This window comes from Chiloscyllium punctatum, chromosome 39 (genome assembly GCF_047496795.1).
Source record: "Chiloscyllium punctatum isolate Juve2018m chromosome 39, sChiPun1.3, whole genome shotgun sequence".
NCBI lineage: Eukaryota > Metazoa > Chordata > Chondrichthyes > Orectolobiformes > Hemiscylliidae > Chiloscyllium > Chiloscyllium punctatum.
Window position 1 is genome coordinate 23,423,947 of NC_092777.1, and position 21,698 is coordinate 23,445,644.

At 39.6% G+C, this 21,698-nt stretch overlaps 1 protein-coding gene across 8 annotated transcripts in view; it reads right to left on the minus strand.

Moving 5' to 3' along the window:
* Positions 1 to 585: 585 nt before the first annotated feature.
* LOC140463874 (protein shisa-6-like) overlaps positions 586 to 21,698 on the minus strand; it is a 519,561-nt gene continuing 498,448 nt past the window's right edge. For 5 of the 8 annotated variants that reach the window (XM_072558312.1, XM_072558311.1, XM_072558309.1 and 2 more), the window contains 2 exons: positions 9,702 to 9,854; positions 586 to 7,031 (listed from right to left, as the gene is read on the minus strand). In XM_072558312.1, the coding sequence (XP_072414413.1) occupies positions 6,445 to 7,031; positions 9,702 to 9,854 (740 nt within the window). In that variant the 3' untranslated portion in view covers positions 586 to 6,444. The remainder of the gene's footprint in view (positions 7,032 to 9,701; positions 9,855 to 21,698) is intronic. The other 3 variants (XM_072558316.1, XM_072558315.1, XM_072558313.1) reach the window with 2 other exon arrangements.

The following is a 21,698-nucleotide window of genomic DNA, read 5'->3' on the forward strand; positions in this document are numbered from 1 at the left end:
TTTCATGGCCTTGCCCCTCCCTATTGCTCTGATCTCTCCCAACCCACAATTCTCCAAAAATATATTTGCTTCTCTAACACTGGCATCTTGAGTGTCCCTGATTTTATTCATTTGACTTATGGAGGCTGCATCTTCAGCCCTGGAATTCCCTGCCTACACCTCTTCATCTCTCTATTTTGATAAAGCTTTTTGTTAACTGAATTAAAACTTCTTAATATGGCTTGGTATCATAATTATGTTTTTTAAATGCTGCTCTATGTTCCTTGTGGTGTTTTAGGGGCTCCCAATGAATGATTGTTGTTACTTAGGATATAAGGATTACACTTTGCATTGTTATAAACTCTTGGACCATGCTCAGTGTTTGTCGATTGCACAAATATTCCTGTTCATAGTACTTACAAGTCATTATTAGTTAAAGAAGAGGCAGTGAAACTTCAATATGAGGTGTGAATGGTGGAATGACTGAATGTCTGTTCATGGAAGAGAAATATTGAATATTTTCATTGTGTTAAAAGCAAGAACATTCCAAGAACTTAAGCATCTGGCCAGTTTGATTTTGTTTAAATTGATTTAATTTTTTTTTAGTGAATCCATAAATAATTATAACTGACAAAGTGAAAAAATGTCCTTAAGACTATATAAGTTTTACTAAACTCATTACAGTTTTGTATACAGTACATACAGAATGTGCTTTTACAGGTAATTAGAACAACAATTAGTTACAGAGAAAACAGTCAAGTACTGCTCATCCTGAAGCTTACTCAATTTTCAACCAATAGTTTGTGCAAAGTAACAGCTACAAAGGTACATTGTCATGTATACTACCATAAACAATCCATAAAATGACCAAAAACACAAAATCACCACCTGTCTCTCTCTTAGCAAATACATTTTCTCCATACTAAAGTAAAAATGTTATATTAACAATAGTTTGTCTTATAGCCAGTTAAATACTTGCTACAAAAACGTCTAATCTGTATTTTTTTTATTAATCAAGATAATTAGCTAATACACTGCAACTGGTTCTGAAGCTAGTTCAAAACTGTGGATATAAAACTTCACCCAAATTTTATATATGGTGAGAAGGCTGAACGGCTGCTACAAATCCTACACGGAAGAGGTACGCAGAAATAAAGATGCTTTTTGTAGCAGACCTCACAGGTCAGTTGGATTGGATTAATAATAAGTAGAGTGAACATAACGTGATACAAGTTTCCCAAGGTGGAGATGTGTCCACTTTGCAGTAACTGTCACAGTTTCCATCAAACAAAGCCACAAATCCTTTACAAGACTTGAAAAAAAAGTGTTGTCTGGGTTTAAACTGTATTCAATTAGAGTAGTAAATCTCTAATTGTTTCTCTGCATATCCAATGTTGTAATGTAATCACAGCAGCTTCTCAGTGTTCTTCAGTACAATTTAAACCTTTCATACTCAAAACCTCATCTTCCACCACATTGTTTCACAACACGTAGGTTACTTTTGTTTCTGCGGTGTACATATTTAAATCTTTATTAAACAAGCTTGCTAATCTAAAAGATTACTTGATAATCTAATAAAAAATTCAAAGAAAGGAGATGAACAAGAAACCATCAGATTACAATGTTACACATTCCACTATTTCACACCACCTTCCATTTTGACTGATCAGTGCTTATTCCCTAGACTTGCTTACCTTTCCTTTAATTTTTTTGCTGTCTCTGTTATCTTCCACTACTTTTTCTCCCAGGTTCCTGAGTGTATTAACACCAGTAGAAGGATTGACATGGATACTGAGTCTGCTGGAGGGCATACATTGCATCTAAAAACCTATCTGTTGCAAAATGTGCCATTTCAGATTATTTTCATTGCAACTCCAGTGAATTATCATTGCAAAATGATTTCAGGAAGTGCTGAATGAACTAAAATGTCACAGTGTTAGTTCTCTTGATTTTAATGCTCTCAGATTTATACTGGTGCTGTCTCATGCCATGTAGACTGCAAAGAATTAGCATGGGGTCCTAGGCTAATGTTATTAATGTTATGCTCCCTTGTTAATATTTAATTTCGAAAAGTCTTTCCCTTCACTTTGTGCTCCCATTTTCAGTCGTGCTCCCTTTGTGTTTGTGCTACTTTACCTCATTGTTAAAGCTTGTTATCACTGGTGCTTCAATCACTTAAAAAAAATATTTATTTTTGTTGCTGTTATAGTAGAATCAATCTGCCTAGTGAATTTATTGGAATTTGATCTGTCCTGCTTTCCATCAGCGGACAGTGCACTTTGAAGGAAGTCTGCATATTTTATTTTCAGAAGTAACAGCAATATATAAAACCAAACAGCACAAAGCATCCTGCTGTCCCAGTTCTGTGACCTCCTGGTCTCAGTATGGTTTTTGTTAAAGGTGGTTGTGAAGTAGAAGATGGTGATAAACCTTTTTGGTTAAGAGCAACCTGTCAGGAGACTTAGGTCTAAATCACCTGATTGACATGAGTGAAAGATGGGAATGATCGTTAGGATATGGGAATAAACCATGTGCAAAATGAGGCTGAGAGAAGTGCAGGACACTGATTTACAGAGAGAAAAGTACCAGGAGTGCAATGAAAATGACTTACTAAAACAACATTTGTGATGTAATAATGAAGGGATCTGATGCTCAGCTGCTAAATATGGGGTGTTCCAAATCTCATACTTCCAACTGGTGGAAACTCAGATTAAACCTATGGTAAGTGGTACAATTATCTCAGTAAAATGAGTTGGAGAAAAAGCCTTTTTAAAATAGTTGTCATGCGAGGGCAGCAATAACATTGAAAGGGGTGGGTGTTTTTCACACTGGGGACAGTTTGAGCTCTTACTAATTGTCAAAGGTTGGCTACTTGTGGACTGAGGCAGTTAATTGATGCCAGGCTTTTCACTCGTTATTCCAAGCTGAGGCAGCTTCACTGTTGGAATGACAACAAGGATGTAATTTACTTTCATATTCCAAAACCACTGCTAGCACAAGTTAGCTCAGAACACGATTGATGATGGAAACAGAAGTCAGCTAATTAGCAAAGCAATTATTCAATTTTAAATCACCTACTGTGTCGACTACTCCTTTATTTGAGAATTATTCAAACAATTATGCTGTCTCCATTTTGCATGCCTGATTTGACCCAATTTATACTTCAGAATGCAATTTCTTAAGAGCATCTGCCTACAATCCTCTCCTGGCAGATTCCAGTTTGATGTCCTCATAAACAACCCAAAACACTTTTTTTAACATTCCTTTTAAGACTTGCAACATCACTTTAATATTGTCAAATAGATTAAACACCATCTTCTAAATAGTAAGTTGTACTACTATTGTGCTTTAATCAATAAAATGTATATCAGATGGAAAACATCACTTTTATTTAGGTGGTGTCACTATTATTTACATTTAATGTACAAAGTATAACAGAGGTGTCTCTGTCCTTTCAAAACTACCTTTCTAACCTTCTCCAATTTTCGCCCAACACTACCTCAGACATTGCATTTCTTATCAATGCCATTCTCTCCATGGCAGGGAACGAATTGATTGAGATTAGTCCTTGCTTTCCTAAGTGACTGAAAAAAAATCTGTAGTGGACAACAAGGCACCAGGTTTGGCTGAAAATTGGCCATGAGATACTATCTAACCACTGTCTTTTTCTGTGGGCTCCTTTTATGTTTGTTCATCTATTTCACTGCAATGACACAACAAAGAACTGGATGGGTGTTCTGATGTTATAAGCAATTAGCTACTCACATTGACAGCCACAAGACTATTGTGACCCACAAGAATTAAGATGTCAGTAACACTGCCGCTTCATCTGCTAAGCAGCATCAACTGAAGAGGAAAATATCTCTGGTGAATTAACCATTGTACAAAAACAAAACTGCCTATCTTAAAACACTATCCCAATCATTTGCCTGAATTACACTCTTTTTAAGTTAGAAAGCCTGGATCATTGATATTAGTTCTGCTTATACACTGAATGATAACTCTATATTGAATGATAGGCAGTTAACGTTCTTTAATGACTTTTCCTTTGCCTGTTAGTCTTTCAAGTTATATCGATCCATTGTTGTGTACAATATTCTCTGCTAACTTGCTGAATGTGTGGTAAATATCAGTTTATTTAACAGTGGAAACTGGGATTTGAATCACTGTTTCCAAACTTGACAGTTCAAAATATCACTATAAAATCTACTTGACTATCTTCCTGCTTTGTGCCTTGAATAAAAGCTAGCCTTCTTTTAGGTCTTCCATCAAAGCAAATTTCAATTCTTTGTCTTCACTTGGTTGCAAGACTCTGAAACACAATCTCTTACATGTTTTTGGCTAAAATGTAGTGTTGCTGATAACTTTACGACTTGACATATATCTCCATGTGAACATGACTGGAGAAGGCCCGCTGCCTGCCAAGTTTGGAAATTGGATGATGAAAATAACATTTTGCTTCAAATAAAAATGATCTCAACTGCAGTTTTACCTGCCGTACGTCCACTGCTTTGGAACTGGCTAATGAAGATAAAACCTACATTTAATGCAGTTCATGATCACTTCATGGTCAATTTTGCACATAAACCTACAAGGAGATTTCAAGGCAGCTGATATGGTATAGATGACCACATCATTGCTGCATCACAGGAACACTTCTACTTGTCACCACAGGTCATTGCGGAGGCAAAAAGACTTATAAAATGCTTACCACTCTACAATAAATGCCTCACCAGGCTAACACAGGTCCAGTATTTATATATAGCTTCAAACATGTGTACCATAATTTTCACAAACTTTAACTTTACAACTCCTCAGATTCCACCATCATCCGAGTAGTTGGAGTCTGAATATTTAACATGCTATTCTGTGAGAATATCAATTTTCAGACCTACTCTCAAAACATCCAGTGCACTGTTTTTAGGACATGCTAAGTTTCATTGTCGCATTGTGCTTGCAGCCAAATTTTCATAGCAAGCTTCACTGCATATGTAAAGCCTAGTGCCTAACTAAGCAGAAACGTTAGAAGCATCATCGGCGTAAAAGGAAAACAAAGATGAACAAAATGTAAAACAGCAAGGGGTAGTTGCCTCAAAATTGAAGGCCATCAAAAAAGCATGAATATTTTCAAAACTGCCAAACATGGAAAAGCAATGAATATTTCCAAGAAGATTGGACTGTCTGGGAAAAAAAAAAGAAGGCAAATGACATGGTGCCATAAAAATATGAAAAGCAAGGTTGAAACAGAGAAATGAAACACAAAAGAAGAAGAAAAGATGAGGATAAAGGGCACATGTGGCATAAAAAGTGAATGGCAAGTCTGCTTCTATTACTTTCTATGGGAAATACTGATTTGTCTGAATGACTGACAGTTCTTGGCTATAATCTATTGACGACTAAGAAATTATGATTTTTCACTTATTTCATATCATATTGTCACTGAATTTAGCCTATTGACCTGATTGATGATTTCAGTACTGGGACGATTGGCAGTCCATAATCCAGCACAAACTTGATAACTAAGTTTTAAAAAAAGATAAGTTCACTTTGGCCTCTGCGATTAAAAAAAATCTTTTGCACAGTCACATGCTCATGGAATAAGCTCAATATTTTGTCTCTATGCAATGTCCTCCAGGATTCTTTCACTCAGCAAAGAAAAACTTGGAGTTTTTCATTCTGTTGAGAACAACATCTCACAACTCATGACCACAGTTAGAAAATGGCTGAGCTATGCCCAGTAACGTGCAGTTATGTTCTCGCTAAGGTGAAACTATCCGAGGCATCGTACCTCCCTAGGCCTTGAAGTCAAAGTAACCATCTCATCTTTTGAAGGGGCAAAAGAAACACATGGAGGGAAAGCCAGCTGTGTCCCATACCAGTGTATGGAAATGGTCACCCATGAGTTGGTTGACTTATACTGTACATGCTTCGAAGATGAAAATTTTTTTCACATATTTAGGATGATATGGTACAACCTTCCTTTTTTAAAAAGAAGAATTGAGCAAACACACCAATTCTGACTATTCAGAAATCTAACCTGGTATCTCCTAACCAAAATAGCTTTAATCTCCAATAGTAGCATTAACATTTGGTTAGAAATTCAACCACTGACCTTGTATCTCCATCAGCCCTTTAAATTGACTACCATACCACATGGCTTCCTTTGATAGAAACTGTCAGGTGACCTGGATGGTATAATACCATCTGTTGTGCTAATGTACCAACTAAAATGAAAACCTTGAATAAAACAAGGAACTGATGTTACATGTCTCTGGAAAGACTGAAGCCTCATATTGGATGCCACTTTGTTTAGATAAAACAAATGCATTTGCTCGAATAACATGTCAGGAATTAGGGCGTGAGTAATTAGTGTGGTCTGATAGTGCCATTGTCCTCTGGCTCACTGACAAATATTCCAGACTCTTGTTATTATGGAATCGGTGATGTGTTTTTTTTTTATTAAGATCAAACAGTTACTTCTGTTTTGCTGGCTGTATGGTAATTACGGTGATGTCCTGGGATATAGTGGAGCTGTTCCACTGTGTTGTGCCGACGTGAAGCAAAGGCATGTCGCTTAGCAGCAGTGTGGTTTGTTTGATTTGTATTTAAGGTATTATAAGAAGAGTTTGAGGCACTGGGATGCGAGTGCATTTTTGTCATCTTATAGCGATCTAAGACGGGCGTGGATACAAAGACATCTGTGTGGGACTGGGACAAGGCCCTGGACATGGCCTTTTCACGGAACCCCGAGCGTTTGAGGGACATAACTTTATCGGGAGAGAGCAGAGGGTCCTGGGACTGAAGACGTTCAGCTGATAGTAGTTGTTCATCAGATAAGATGCGCTCGTAAGTCATGACACATTCTTGAGGCACATCTCTCTCTGGAGACAGGACTCTGTCCTGTGACATTGCTCGCATTGGTCGTCTAGGCCTCTCCCTGGTGTTACTATGTTCCTGGTTCACTTTCATAATGTGGAGAGGCAGGGTTCCTCTTGCTGCCAAGTCTGGAAGGTGTCGCCTTTTCATGTAATATTCATCAATCTCCTTTTCACCTGCAGGAATGATGCAAAAAAAAATCCTTTTAGAATGGCTTTGTTATAGTCATCTACTCAATATTTTACATTCCTGAATGATTATAGTTATCACTGTCAGGGCTGCTAGTTCTTCGGTTTTGTCCAATTTTTAAAATCTTTTCTCTTAGATTTCTACATTGTCAATAAAATGCCAGTTGTGAGAAGTGGGGATCTGTTCTTTTCAACTTTTGTGCAGTTCTATGCTATTGAGGCATTAATTAATCCAATCAGTAGTAAGAAAGGCACCTATAAAATCCTCTGCCATTATATCACTTTGAATGTCCCACCTCCACTAACTTCCTTCACCCAACTTTACATTAATTGAAATTTCAGCAACCCTGATAACATGTTCTGTTACGTCGATGAAGCCATAATAGATTTGAGACTGCCTTTAATAACATGCGTATGATTTTTATATCTTCAATGTACACAGGAGTTATTTATATTTTCATTTATAAACAGAATTGTACATCTGATGCTCATGCAGAGAAATATGTAATGTTGAATGTATTTGATTGTGAAATGCATGAACTGCCATTCGTACAGAAAAATGCTGACAGTAATGTCTCCCACGAGGACAGGTATCAATGAAAATACATAGCAGAAGCAGACAGGCATCAGTAGAGTAACTGCAACTCTCATGGTACCCTTTGCTCAGTTGTGCAATACGAAACTTGATCTGCCTTTCTTTTTCCCCAGCAAAGTAGTGTTACAATCCCCAGGGTGATTGATGCCATGTTCTATGGTTAAACCACACTTGTATTGCAGCATTAACTCAGACTTGTATCTCAAGTGTCTGTTCATCTCCTCTGAGCAATGGACCTGAATGAGTCACGGTTCATGTACAGCTGCAGTAACATTCTACTTGGAACTCCATCTGGCAGTCACTTTAGCAATTTTAAAATGTTCCAGTAAGCCCAGAATTCCGTAAAAGTTTTGAGAGTTTCTAGTAGTGGGAAAAGATGGCCAGAACTAAGTTAGCCATTTGTGTGTGCTATCAGGAGATCCTAGTGGCTACTAGTTAGGTTCTACCCTATTAGACTCATTAGGCCTTGCTAACTTCTTCGTCTCCAGTACAAAATGCTGCATATTTGTTTTCTTCCTTCCATTTTCAGTTCTCTATATTTTCACATTAAAATGAATATTTACTATTGAGGTACAAGTTTGGTTCAAGCACTTTTTTCAAAAAAGAATGTGCTTGATCATTGCCTTTCTTTTTTATATTTCCTTCTCTTATCTCTCAATATCTTACATTTTGTGTGATTTCTCCATGTTACTAATTTCGTCTCAATATAGTTTTACCTCTTCTGTTCCAAATTGCAATCGTTGAGTCTTTTCAGTAATTCCCCATCCCTTATTTTATTCTATTCCCTTACCTTTTTGCTTTTTCATGGTTCTGTCTGTTTTTCTCATATTATTCTATTTCTTAATTTATAATTTCCTTTGTTCTGTCTTCAGTTATTTCAGTTTTGTTCTGTTATATTTCTCTTTGCACTGATTCTTTTCCATTTTTAGACAGATCACTGTTTTGAATAATGTGAAGGGAATGGTCCAGAAGATTTCTTTTCATTAGTTCACAGGATGCAGGCATTTCTTGCTAACCAGCATTTATTGCCCATCCCTAATTGCCCAGAGGGCAGTTAAGAGTCAACCAAATTGCTGTGGGTCTGGAAGCAACATGTAGGCCAGACCAGATAAGGTCAGCAGTTACCTTCCATAAAGGATATTAGTGAACCAGATGGGTTTTCCAACAATCAACAATGATTTCATGGTCACCAATAGATGATGAATTCCAAATTTCTTTTTAAAAAGTTTAATTCAAATTCCCCTATGTGCCATGGTGGGATTTGAACCCAGGTCTTCAGGACTGTGGCTGAGTTTCTGGATTAAAAGTCTAATGACAATACCACTAGGCCATTGGCTCTCTTGCAGACTTTGAATTTCACTTACATACTCTAAGTTCTTACTGCTGAACTAAGATTTCTGGACTTGCAATGAAACCCTTTACCAGACAAAGCAACTTAATGAAAAGGTGGCTTTGTGATTTCTTGGAAATCTTGCTGCTTGAATGGGCTGTGTTCGTATTGCAGGGGGGTGGGAGAAGCTTTTTTTTAATGGGGGACAGGGGAGGGGGAGATGGGGATTGTGTGAAATGCAGTGGAGAATGACACTCCAGTAGCAAAAGAGTAGTATTCTGAGCATTAGGCTTTCCCAAATACTCTGTCACATTTTGGACAAACTGAAGGAAAAGCCTGCTTATAACCTCCAGGTGGGTGATGTACATAAAAATATGGGAGCAATGTTGCTCGTCACCTCAGAAAGCATATTTAGCTGATGTTTCAAATCTCATTTGCCTTCTGACATGTCAAAGCAGCAGTCAACAAAAGCATTGCAAAAGGATTGATGCTATAAGGTGAGGTAAAAGTACAGTTAGTATCCCTTATCCATGGAATATTCTATTGACACTACGAGATTGGCCATCAATGAATGATGGTGCACCATGAAGTTGAACAGTTGACACACTTGCTTGTGCAGCAGCTGGGGAACTTCAAGACTGAAGCAGTTGGAAAATAACAGCCATTAATTACCAGATTTGTTTTCCTAGGTATGATGCAAAATAATGTTAATGGAAGATCATGGAACACCTACTTAACCGCTTTAGTGAAGAATACTTGCTTATGTCAGATTTAACTGCAGATTCATAAGATGGTGGAAGGTGTGAGAGACTCTGGTAGGATCTTGAGAAAGACAGATCATATGGTTCAGTTGCAGAAGTAAGAATACTGTTCATCCGAGGCTTTTCTATGGGGAAGAAGGTAGGAGAAGAGATAAAAAAAAAGGAAGAATCATGTGAGAACAAGTAAGTTGTCCAACAAATTTTCAGTTAATTTTCTGTCTCTTCTACTACATCCTAAAGAGCCTGACCAATGTTGAAGTGAGAGTTCCATTATACCTTTCTATGCAGGCATCTGACCCAATAGATCCTCGATCTCCACATATCTCAGTGAGAGGTCATTGTAACCAGTGCTGGGAACCCTGGCTGCATGTTCTCTCCTTGGTGATGGGGAAGGTGGTGGATGAGGCCAATGATGATTGAGACTTTCATTGTCATGAGATAACTAAGCATAGGCTGGAGAATGAATAGCTCAGGAACACACTATGTGGACTTAACACATTTGGACTTGACCAACAAGTTAGCAAGGAGTTTCAAAATGCTACTTCATTTATAGATTGAACAGCAGATCAAATTCTATCTTAAAATATGCAGTGTTGCAGTCAGCAAATTCAAAACTCTCAACAGCTTCTGTGGATGAGGTAGCGGAAAGTGCAACATTGAGGTACATCCCTCAACTAGTGGAGGCTATGATGCTGTTAGTGCAGGGGGCAAATGGACACAATAGCTTATCTCTTGTCCTTACATTAAAAGTCACCATAGATTTATCAGACCACAAAATTGCTCTCTCATTGGACAGAGACGACTGTAATGGTTTAATTTGAGGATCACCAAGCAAGACCAGGGGTTGAGAAGGAGTGTCCTTCATAGTAACTTCAGCCAGTGCAGGAATTAAACCATGCTGTTGGCATCACTCTGCATCACAAACCAGCCATTTAGCCAACTGAGATAACTGATGTCCAGTCCTTTCATTAGATGAAAATTGCAAGCATATTTTCACAGATGTGTCATGGACTCTAATGTAAATGTTACTACAAATGACAGCATTATTCATTACAGATTTATGCAGCTGATCAGACTAGCCAAATGGTGTATGTTCACCACAGCTATATGAGTTGGGGAGAAATTAACTAGAATTGTATGCACAAGATTGACATCTCCAATTCACTTCACTCATTACAGCTTATACAGTTACAGAAGCACTGGGGTTAACTAAGAAATACAAATCTCTTTTTTGAAAAGCATGCTATTTACTGATGCCAAGAGTGAAGCATTTAGAGACATTTTTGTATCAGGTTTCAGTTTTCCATCTGCCTAAAATGGGGTGCAGTTTCAGATCCAAAACAAACCCATCATTCTGGAAGTTCCCCAGAGAGTACACGTCTCCCAAAAAATCTGAGTCATTTAATCAAAACGCAGAAACTGGTAAATGATATTGGTAGATCTGCCAAACAGGAGCTAATGTCAAGAAGAAAATCCTGTAATGAAGGTTTAACTTGACACTGCCTCAAAGAGCTAAGAATGTTGTAAGTTAAAGGGAAAATACCAGTTATTGATATTTGTTCAAGAGAAAGGAAACTTCAATGACTACAAATACACAACCTGTAGGGCGATGAGAAAAAAAGCCAAATCTTTTCTTTATAGCTGCAACTGGAAATGTGTGAGCTAGAAATTTTAATGGAAAAATTGCATGTAGTCATATATTTATGTACATAATTATGACTGTAATTACCCAGTGCAAATAATGATTAACATTACAAAATATACATATTTGAATATTTAGCATTATTAATTGAAAATTGTCCTAGCAAACTCTTACTCCTGTGTGGCAAATGAAAATGCCTTCACAACATATTAGCTGAGTTTACAAATATCAGACCAAACTATGAAGGGTCAGATAGTTAAAGATATATCTATATCTCTACACATTGTTGAGGATAATAATAAGCTTGTAAGACATAGCTGGATACTATGGGGTGTTAAGGTTGCTTGTATAACCCATTCAGTGTAGTGCCTGTTGGTGGGATCACCAAATGATTGCGTTATCAATGCATGTGCAAGGTAGCCAAACAGTACAATAGCATTAGAGCTGAAAATGTGTTGCTGGAAAAGTGCAGCAGGTCAGGCAGCATCCAAGGAACAGGAGAATCGACGTTTCGGGCATAAGCCCTTCTTTAGGAATTCCTGAAGAAGGGCTTATGCCCGAAACGTTGATTCTCCTGTTCCTTGGATGCTGCCTGACCTGCTGCGCTTTTCCAGCAACACATTTTCAGCTCTGATCTCCAGCATCTGCAGTCCTCACTTTCTCCTAGTACAATAGCATTACCCAATTTTTTATCAACAAATGTGTTCTGTGATTGTAGGAAGTTCATTTTTGCTTAGGCTAGCGCACAAAAGAGCAAGTTGATTATCATGAACTCTGCAGATGAAGTAGGTTTTATCAATTGCATGTAATATTATAAAACTGTTATCTAAGTGCAATGCTATCATTAGTAAACATATTTAAAGCCTTGCTGTTTAAATTGCACAGGGGTCAATGTCAGGAATTAGTAACTCATTTGTTGCAACCAGAGATTTACTTCCAATTTACAATCTATAACATTTTACCTTCTGAAGTTGGCTAATAGTGAGACATGGTTCTACCCTATCTAAAAGGATATTAATTTATACTTGATATTGAGGATGAATGACATTCTATCCAAATCACAAACAGTACTTCTTGTGAAGTTTTCTATTTAATAAGAACTAAATGGACAATATAGTAATGTAATCCATAATAAATTGTAAATACCCTCAACTAAAATCTTTTGTCCCTGATGAAGGACTTTTGCCTGAAACGTTGATTCTCCTGTTCCTTGGATGCTGCCTGACCTGCTGTGCCTTTCCAGCATCACACTCTGGACTCTAATCTCCAGCATCTGCAGTACTCACTTTCACCTAAAATCTTTTATTATCAATCAGTGCACAATAGTGTGAGTCTGATTCTTACAATTTTTGGATAATTGCAGGTTGTGTTCAGTTTATTTGGAGGGATTTCAGCTGTATGGCCAAGAGAGTTTTCTTGCTGTGAGTGATAAAACACACTTCATTAACTAGCCACCCAATCCCCATGGCACCCATCATGTCTGGTTCCAGCCCTATCTTACTTCGCATTATTCTCAGAACAACGCACTACTCAGTGGATATCTGCTGAAAGACTAGCATCCCTTACGTTTGCGCCATCTCCAAAAGGCCTCTGATCACCTGGACCAACCTTGGCATTCTGAAGATGTTTGACAAGGGAATGTGGTACTATGCCCTCCCTCAGAGACCCAGAGTTCCTAGTGGAAGGGGTGGTATAAAGGAGAAGTGTCTTACTCCTAGAGGGCCAGCAAAGGAGGCCAAGCCATCAGACCTTGGCAGGCGGGTCTGAGATCACCACCCAGGTCAATGCCATCTCCACAGTATAGAGGAACAGCCAGCAGTGGCTAAAGAAGGGCACTAGGGTTAGGGAATGGGTCTGGGTGGGTTATTCTTCAGAGGGTCGGTATGGGCTTGTTGGGGCAGCATGGTGGCTCAGTGGTTAGCACTGCTGCCTTACAGCGCTAGGGACCTGGGTTTGATTCCAGCCTCGGGTGACTGTCTGTGTGGAGTTTGCATATTCTCCCCGTGTCTGTGTGGGTTTCCTCCGGGTGCTCCCGTTTCCTTCCACAGTCCAAAGATGTACAGGTTAGGTGAATTGCCCAGAGTGTTCAGGGATATACAGGTTGGGTGCATTAGTCAGGGGTAAATATTAGGTAGTGGGCTACCCTTCGGTCATTCGGTGTGAACTTGTTGGGCCGAAGGACCTGTTCACACACTGTAGGGATTCTAGAAAAGGCTAAAGGCTTCCCCAGCTGTGCTAGAGGAAATGCCACACTCTTGTCTATGCCATCTCACAATCGCTCTATCTCTGTTACTGCATCTACCTCCCAACAAAGCTCATGTGCTACCATCCCACAGCTGGCTGCAACATCTGCTCGCACCTGTGCTTACTACAGCCCCGAGCTGAAAATGTGTTGCTGGAAAAGCACAGCAGGTTAGGCAGCATCCAAGGAGCAGGAGAATCGACGTTTCGGGCATGAGCCTTTCTTCAGGAATTCCTGAAGAAGGGTTCATGCCCGAAACGTTGATTCTCCTGCTCCTTGGATGCTGCCTGACCTGCTGCGCTTTTCCAGCAACACATTTTCAGCTCTGATCGCCAGCATCTGCAGTCCTCACTTTCTCCTTCTTACTACAGCCCCTCAAACCTCACACCTGTCACTCTGCAAGCCTCATCACTTGACCCAGCACTAACAATGATGCCACCTATTTTCATCTCTACACCAGTGATGCTACTACCTCTCCTCACCTAGTGGGTACCAGTCTCTATGACTCAGTAGGCCTCAAACATTCAGATCTGCTTTCTGATAACCTATAACTCCCAAAGGCTCCCACTCTCCAGGTCCCCATCCAACCCATTGACATCAGCCTTAACCTGCCCACCTTTCAACCCCAACCCCAGTCATGCCAGGTGTGTGCTCTGATATTGTATCCCCCTCACCTCCTTGAAGCTAGGATGCTCCTGAACATGGAGAAAGTGAGGACTGCAGATGCTGGCGATCAGAGCTGAAAAATGTGTTGCTAGAAAAGCGCAGCAGGTCAGGCAGCATCCAAGGAGCAGGAGAATCGATGTTTCGGGCATAAGCCCTTCTTCAGCCCTGCTCCTGAACATGGACCATCCCCTCCCCTCCAACCTGCATGACACCCTTTCCATCCATGCTTTACTGTATTCACCCCTTGCAGATACTGTTCTTCCCCCTTCATAGTTAGCATCTCTGCTTCCCCCAAGACTGCAGCTCCACTCCTAAAGAATACCTTGCCGGGTCTCATTCCTGCAGCAGTGGCTTCCTTGTCCCCTCCTTATCACTTTTTTCCCTTCAACCTCTGTGGACAGACCCAATGGATTGACCTCGGTCTACACCCTGACCAGACAGCCCGAGATGAGAGATGCCTCGATCCCCGGTTGGTAGTTGTCCATCTTTCTGACCAAATTAGTCCTAGGCCCCCCCCAGACTGGCTGTTGTGGAGCCACAGACTGACTCCCACGACTGCAGAGGCATGGGCCCTCTGGCTAAGAACATCTTGACTGGATGCTTGGCTATGGACTATCCCTTAGACTGGTCTGGGAGGCTTATCTTGACTTACTGTGCCAGGACCCCCTGACACATGGGTGCCTTCAATGACTTTGGTGAAGACTATTCCTGAGAGACTTCGAGACACAGAGTCATACAGCACGGAAACAGACCCTTCAGTCCAACTCATCCACACCAATCTGACATCCCAATTTGACTTAGTCTCATTTGCCAGCAATTGGTCCTTATCTCTCTAAACTCTTCCTATTCATATACCCATCCAGATGCCTTTCAATGGTGTAATTGTACTAGCCTTCACCATCTCCTCTGGTAGCTCATTCCATACATACACCACCCTCTATGTGAAAAAGCTACCCCTCAGGTCCTTTTTAAATCTTTCCTTCTCATGTTAAACCTATTCCCCCTCTTGGATTGGACTCCCATAGCCTGGGGAAAAGACCTTGGCTATTCATCCTATCCATGCTCCTCAACATTTTATAAACCACTATATGGTCACCCCTTCAGGAAAAAAACAGCCCCAGCCTATTCAGCCTCTTCCTGTAACTCAAACCCTTCAAGCCTGACAACATCTTTGTTAATCTTTTCTGAACAGTCTCAAGTTTAACAACATCCTTCCTATATGTGTTTGCTGCACATGCTTGCGTCTGCCACATAAGTTGCTAGCATTTAGAGCAGCTGTGAGATTGGCATAGCACTACCACACAGCAGTGTGCATTACACTGGGGACTGCTGACCAACAAGGCATGCTGCCCGGTTCTTTGACTGCGCTAATTGGCACATCATGGCATAGACATTTTGAGCATGTGGGTATGTGCTAAATGAGCAAGCACGAAGACAGCAAGTGAGCTTCCCTGGGATACAGCCAGGTCTAGTCCATGTGATGGCTCCCTGTTCATATGGCAAAAGTGAAGACTGCAGATGCTGGAAACCTGAGTTTAGATCAGAGTGGCGCTGGAAAAGAACAACAGGTCAGGCAGCATCCGAGGAGCAGGAAAATCGACGTTTCAGGCAAAAGCCCTAAAGTGTCCCTGATGCAACCTTTCAGTGTGACTTGCTGATCAATCCAGCAATACAAGTCTGCAGTTCCTGTGCAGCCTGCAAGTTTATTGAGAGGTGCCATGTTGATTGTGAGGTGTTGGCAAATGCCAGACACCAACATCTGAGAACGAGGGGTATGTACAGTTTGTGCCCATAGACCATTACTTGAGATTCCATTTGCCCTGAGCAACATTGGAAGCCCTTCGAGACAATTGGTGAGTTGATATCGTCGGGCACTTGCAGTGATTTCCATACGAGTTTTCTTGACATCGAACTTACTCGGCACGTTTGTTAAGGTGGGAAGCTCAGGTGAGTTTGGCCATTAATAAGGTACTAACAAGCTTTAATTCTTCTTAATTGGCAACTTATCGCTGCCTAACGAGAAACTAACTTTGCCACTTACGAAAAGCATAAAAGATGGAGTGAGATACTCTTGACACTGGACTTCCCATTTGATCCTGTCACAATTCTCCCCCACGTTATTCATGATTTGGAGATCCGATGTTGGACTGGGGTGTACGAAGTTAAAAATCACACAACACCTGGTTATAGTCCAACTGGTTTATTTGCATGTTATTCAGACCACAATACAATTCTGCTCACGGTGTTGTTATGTTTTTATTTATTTACTCATGGAATGTGGCCATGTCAGTCTGATCAGCATTTATTGCTCATGTCTATTTGCCTTTGAGAAGGTGGTGACAATCTTCCTTCTTGAACTGCTGCAATCTATTTGCTGTAAGTAGACTCACAGTGCCGTTAGGAGGAATTCCAGGGTTTTAACCCAACAAGGGTGAAGGAACTGCAATATATTTCCACAGTGACTGTATTCATGTCGTATAATTGGTTATAATGAATCTGGTATGACCCTCTTGTCTGAGGGACAACTGGGCAATCTTTTTGGAAGGAGATTTTGAACTCTACACCAGTGGTTTCTGGCCTTTTCGGTATCAAGGCACTCTTCAATGAGATTAAAAAATTCCATGTCACACTTGTGTTTTTTTATTTGAACTGATTTCAAATACTTACTTGCTGTTTTTATGGTTAATATCTTAATTCAACTAGTTTGCAACATAGTGCATACACGAAACTGAAGAAGGATCAATAGCATTAACGTTTCAAATCCACTGAAAAAAATACATTGACATCGACTGTGAGCATTTTCAAATCTGTACAGCTCAAGTATTTTTAACTCTTCATGGCCCTATTTCTTTCAGCAGAAACGATGTTTGTTTTACATCGATTTTTATTAGCCCTTTACACAAAATTGAATGGCACACTTGAACAATTCCACAGCATGCTGGTTGAAAATACTCTTCTGCACAACTGTTTCACGTCAATATGATCATACTTCTACTTTTGAGCTTTTCAGCAGAAGTACTGTGCTTTGATTCATTCAGGGAGTCTAACTGGTTGTGGAAACAAGCACTTGTCCGTGCATGCTGTATTCTGGAGCTACGGATGGTGATTGTAAAGGCTGAAAGATTCTTTCCATCTCCAGGCTGATCAGGAAGCTCTCCTGCTCTTATTGCTTGCCATTGGTGGGCATTGGGAAGAATTGAAGCTTGATACCCTTTGTCCACATTGTGAATGCATCTTCCTTGGGCATTAAGGACTGTAGTGCAGCTTATACATGGAGTTCCTGGCTTGGAGGCAGGGACACTATCCATTGCATAGCATTACAAATCCCAGATAAACAGCAACTGGTAAAGCAGCTGTTAGTAACTCTCCACAGTTTCCATGTTTTCTGTTTGAAAATGAGCACAGATTGTGTACAATTCCATGGTAGGCAAATGTCGCAGTTTGCACTAATTGGATATTTTGCTACAGCAGCATGTGAACTCAAGTATAATTCCATCAGCTAATCACTGCACCTGTACAGTGTAATTGTAATGGTACTTTCCAAAAGCCAACACATTGTTATCTCTCTAGGAATCCATTTCCAAACACGGAGATCACAGAGGATAATTCACAATGAAGAACGTGATACAGCAGACATCTAATTGTGAAACAGTTCTGAGGACCACTTCAGTTACCAGGACTGGCTACTAGATTTCAATTCTAAGTAAGCAACAAAAAAGTAACCAAATGTTGTGGCCTTTTAGGCTTTTTGTTGCTTCATGCTCTCTTACATTCTTGAGCTGTACTGCGAAAGAATTTGTCATTAGGAAAAATGTTTGAAGGAAACATTGTTTTGATTCACCCATTTTTGGCAACCATTTAGTCATGATGTCCTGACTCAAAGTTCCTGAATTATCTTCTCAAAATTCTTCTCCTTTAAGAACGCGAAACGTACCTCTGTTCCTATATCTCCTTTGTTGAATTTAAATTGTAGAACATAGAATGTAGAACGTAGAACATTACAGCGCAGTACAGGCCCTTCGGCCCTCGATGTTGCGCAGACCTGTGAAAATAATCTGATGCTATCTAACCTGCACCATTCCATTATTATTCATATGTATGTCCAGTGCCCATTTAAACGCCCTTATTGTCAGCGAGTCTACTACTGTTGCAGGCAGGCTGTGACAGTGATTCCCTGATTTCATACCCATGAAACACCTTGAGAGGTTTCACTACATAATTGTTTGAATGTGAGATTTTATAAACTGGTTTAAATCGTAAATTATAATTCAAGTTTGTAAAGTCAACATCTTTTTAATTTATTTTTTTGGACTGTACACTCAAAAAAAGGATGCTATTTCTTGAAATCAATGTGTCTGTGTAAGTCATTTTAAAAATCATGTTTACTGAACACTGTGAGTTGTATACACAATGTTGCCTTTTCCTGAAACAGTGAGGGCACAGATAGACAGAATGGAGCCCATGGCTCTTGAACTAAGGGACAATTGTTTGACAAGACATCTTAATCGCCTCCTGCCAGGTGCCCACAGGCTTGTATGGAAACAGCGCTGCAAAAATGGCTAGCCTGCAGAGAGAAATTATCTTTCTCTCCCTCTTGGATAGAGACGTTTACAGAACAACTCCTGGTAGCCGTACTCACTCACCATTTCCTTATAAAATGCTTTCTTTGCAAATTTCTTTGTTGAAGGGAAAAAAGGGAAAATCACCTTCAGAGACTCTGAAAGGGACAAAATCTCAAGCAGTGAATAAAAGACAGCATTAGGTTGCAAGTCTAATTAGCCAAAAACTAAAACGAATTGGAAGAGACCAAAAGAAAACAATTTATTAACTCTTATGATATAGACTAAAGTTATTGAACTTTTCCCTGATATTTTTCATCCTTTTTCCATCCCTTAATATTCATGTTTGGCCTGTCTTGTGTGCCTATTTGTGAAGGGAGGAATTTAAGAAGGGATAGAGTTCAAGTTCTAAGTTAGCATTCAGTTCTTTTTCTCCATTTAAAGTAATTTGTTTGTAATCAACAATTATTTTCATCTTAAGCACATATTCTTTTAATCTGAATTAATCAGGTTGATAGAATTTGACAATTTGGTGGTTTAACCAATTTTTCACATTTATGCTGGCTTGGGGAATGGTGGGGCTTGATTGCACTAGGGCCGATGAGTGAGTAAAAAACGGAGAAGATGACCTTCTGTGAGACAAAACATAGGTGTGACCTATTTCAATGGGGACAGGGGCCAAGAACAAGTACTACGGAAATCCATGTGTCAGATTTAATTCCTGAAAACAAAGACAGAGCAGCAGGTTTTGCCATGGATAGATAAATGATTAAAATAATCCCCAAACAAAGAAAGAGAGTGTGTATGAGAAAAAGAGACAGAGGCAGGAACAGCAACTGCTACAATCAACAGAGGATACAGTGAGGTTTCTCTGTTAACTACCAGACAGAATCTAGGTGAATGGATATTCTTTGGTCAAAGAGATGGAACCCATGGAAATTTAAAGACATTGGATGATTTGTCCTGTCATGGCCAGGAGGAGGCTTCAGCAGAGTGGGCTTTACCACTGAAGTTGGTTCAGAGATTCTCAGAAGGCTGTCAGAAATGACCTTCAACTTACAACTCAATGGGACATGGAAAAGCAAGCCTGCTAAAAGTAGATTTGAACTGGTTTCTACACAGTTAACAACACAGGATACCCCTGTACATTGTTAGTTTGACTCAAGTGCATGATATCAGTGATCTATCCAGTTGTATGGGCAATTCAGCTTACAATATCGTACGAGCTGCTGCTGATGAAGATTGCTGCCACCACTCCCATTAAATGTAGGAAACTACCGAGCCTACTTGGTTCAGTGTGGCAGAGGAAAACCACTTGCTGGTCAAACTGAAAGAATCTCTTCTAGTTAACAAGCTACAGTTCATTGTTTGCTAACGAGTAGCTATTGGTTATATTTGATTCTTGCTTTTTATTGGTTATATTGGTATGTTTGACATTGTTACAGAGAAGTTGAGGAGGATTACACCTTAAAGATCCTCAATTTTTCTGTCGATTATTCTACGTGACATCGTCATAATAGGTGATGCTTAGGCCTCTCAGCATTAACATCTACAGTTTTATATACAACATTTCCTCCCATGCTTTTTAAAATTTCATCATTAATGTTATACACTTGTACATACTGTTACATTGACCATTATATCATCTCCTCCCAAGACTCTGACATTGCAATGGTAAGTAAGTAAGTGTTTAAGGGGATGCCTCAAGAGGACCTACACAAGTTCACTGCAAAGGCTAATACATGATGGACAACATCATCCCTCTGTGGGTTTCTTAACTTTTCAGCTCTTCTCTGTTTTTGACCATGCTGTGTGAGCAGATAACTTAAAGCTAAGTGTAAGGATCTCATTCAGCCTCTCACCATGTGCTGCATGAGTAATCAAATAAAATCAACATCACTGCCCACTATGAGCACAGCCACTGACCACACTGAGTCAGCTGTGGCTCCTGATGAAGGTTCCTGCCACCATCTTCTTTAAATGTAGGAAAATACAGGGTCATTTTGGTCTAGTGTTACGGAGGAAACCCACTTCCTGATCTAACTAAAAGAGTACTTTATAGTTAACAAGTTAAAATTTATTGCTTATCAGCGAATATCTCCAGATTATATCAACAGCGTACAGAACGAGGAGAATTTGATGATTGAATACATGGCTAGAAAATGGAGTAAAATGACAAGAATTGGATTTCCAAACATTTGGAACAGTTCTGGAGCAGCTGGGACGTAGATAAGATGGACTGCTTACATCTTAACAGGACTGATACAAACATTCTTGCAGGAAATTGGACAGTCCTGTGGAGGAGGATTTATAGAAGATTGACAGGGGAATGGGAACCTTAGAGGGAGCTCAGATTTGAGAGAAGCAAAACCACGAAAAGTAGATAAAATAGTAGCAAGTAAGAATTTGGATGAAGCAGTAGCAAGAATCAAATCAAATCAAAATGGAGAATAATGTTAAAAAAAACTAAATTACAGGCATTCTATCGGCTTGTGTAAAGTATTTACAATAGTGGTGAATATTTGAGCGCACAAATGGAAGTAAACAGATATGATTTAATTGTCATTACATTCATGTGGCTACAGGGTGACTGAAATTGGGAACTGAATATCCAAAGATATTCAATATTTAAGATGAATAGGCAAAAACAAATGGAAGTTGGCTAGCTCTTCAAATTGCGGGTTAAATAAGTAAGAGAGAACCTGAAATGAAAGGATGTAGAATCAGTTTGAACAGAGCTAAGATACAGCAAGGAGAAGTGAACATTGATGGGAGTTATTTATAGACTATCAAATTCTTGTGCTAATTTTGGAAATTTTATAAAAATGATACATGTAACACATATAATAGAAGATTCATG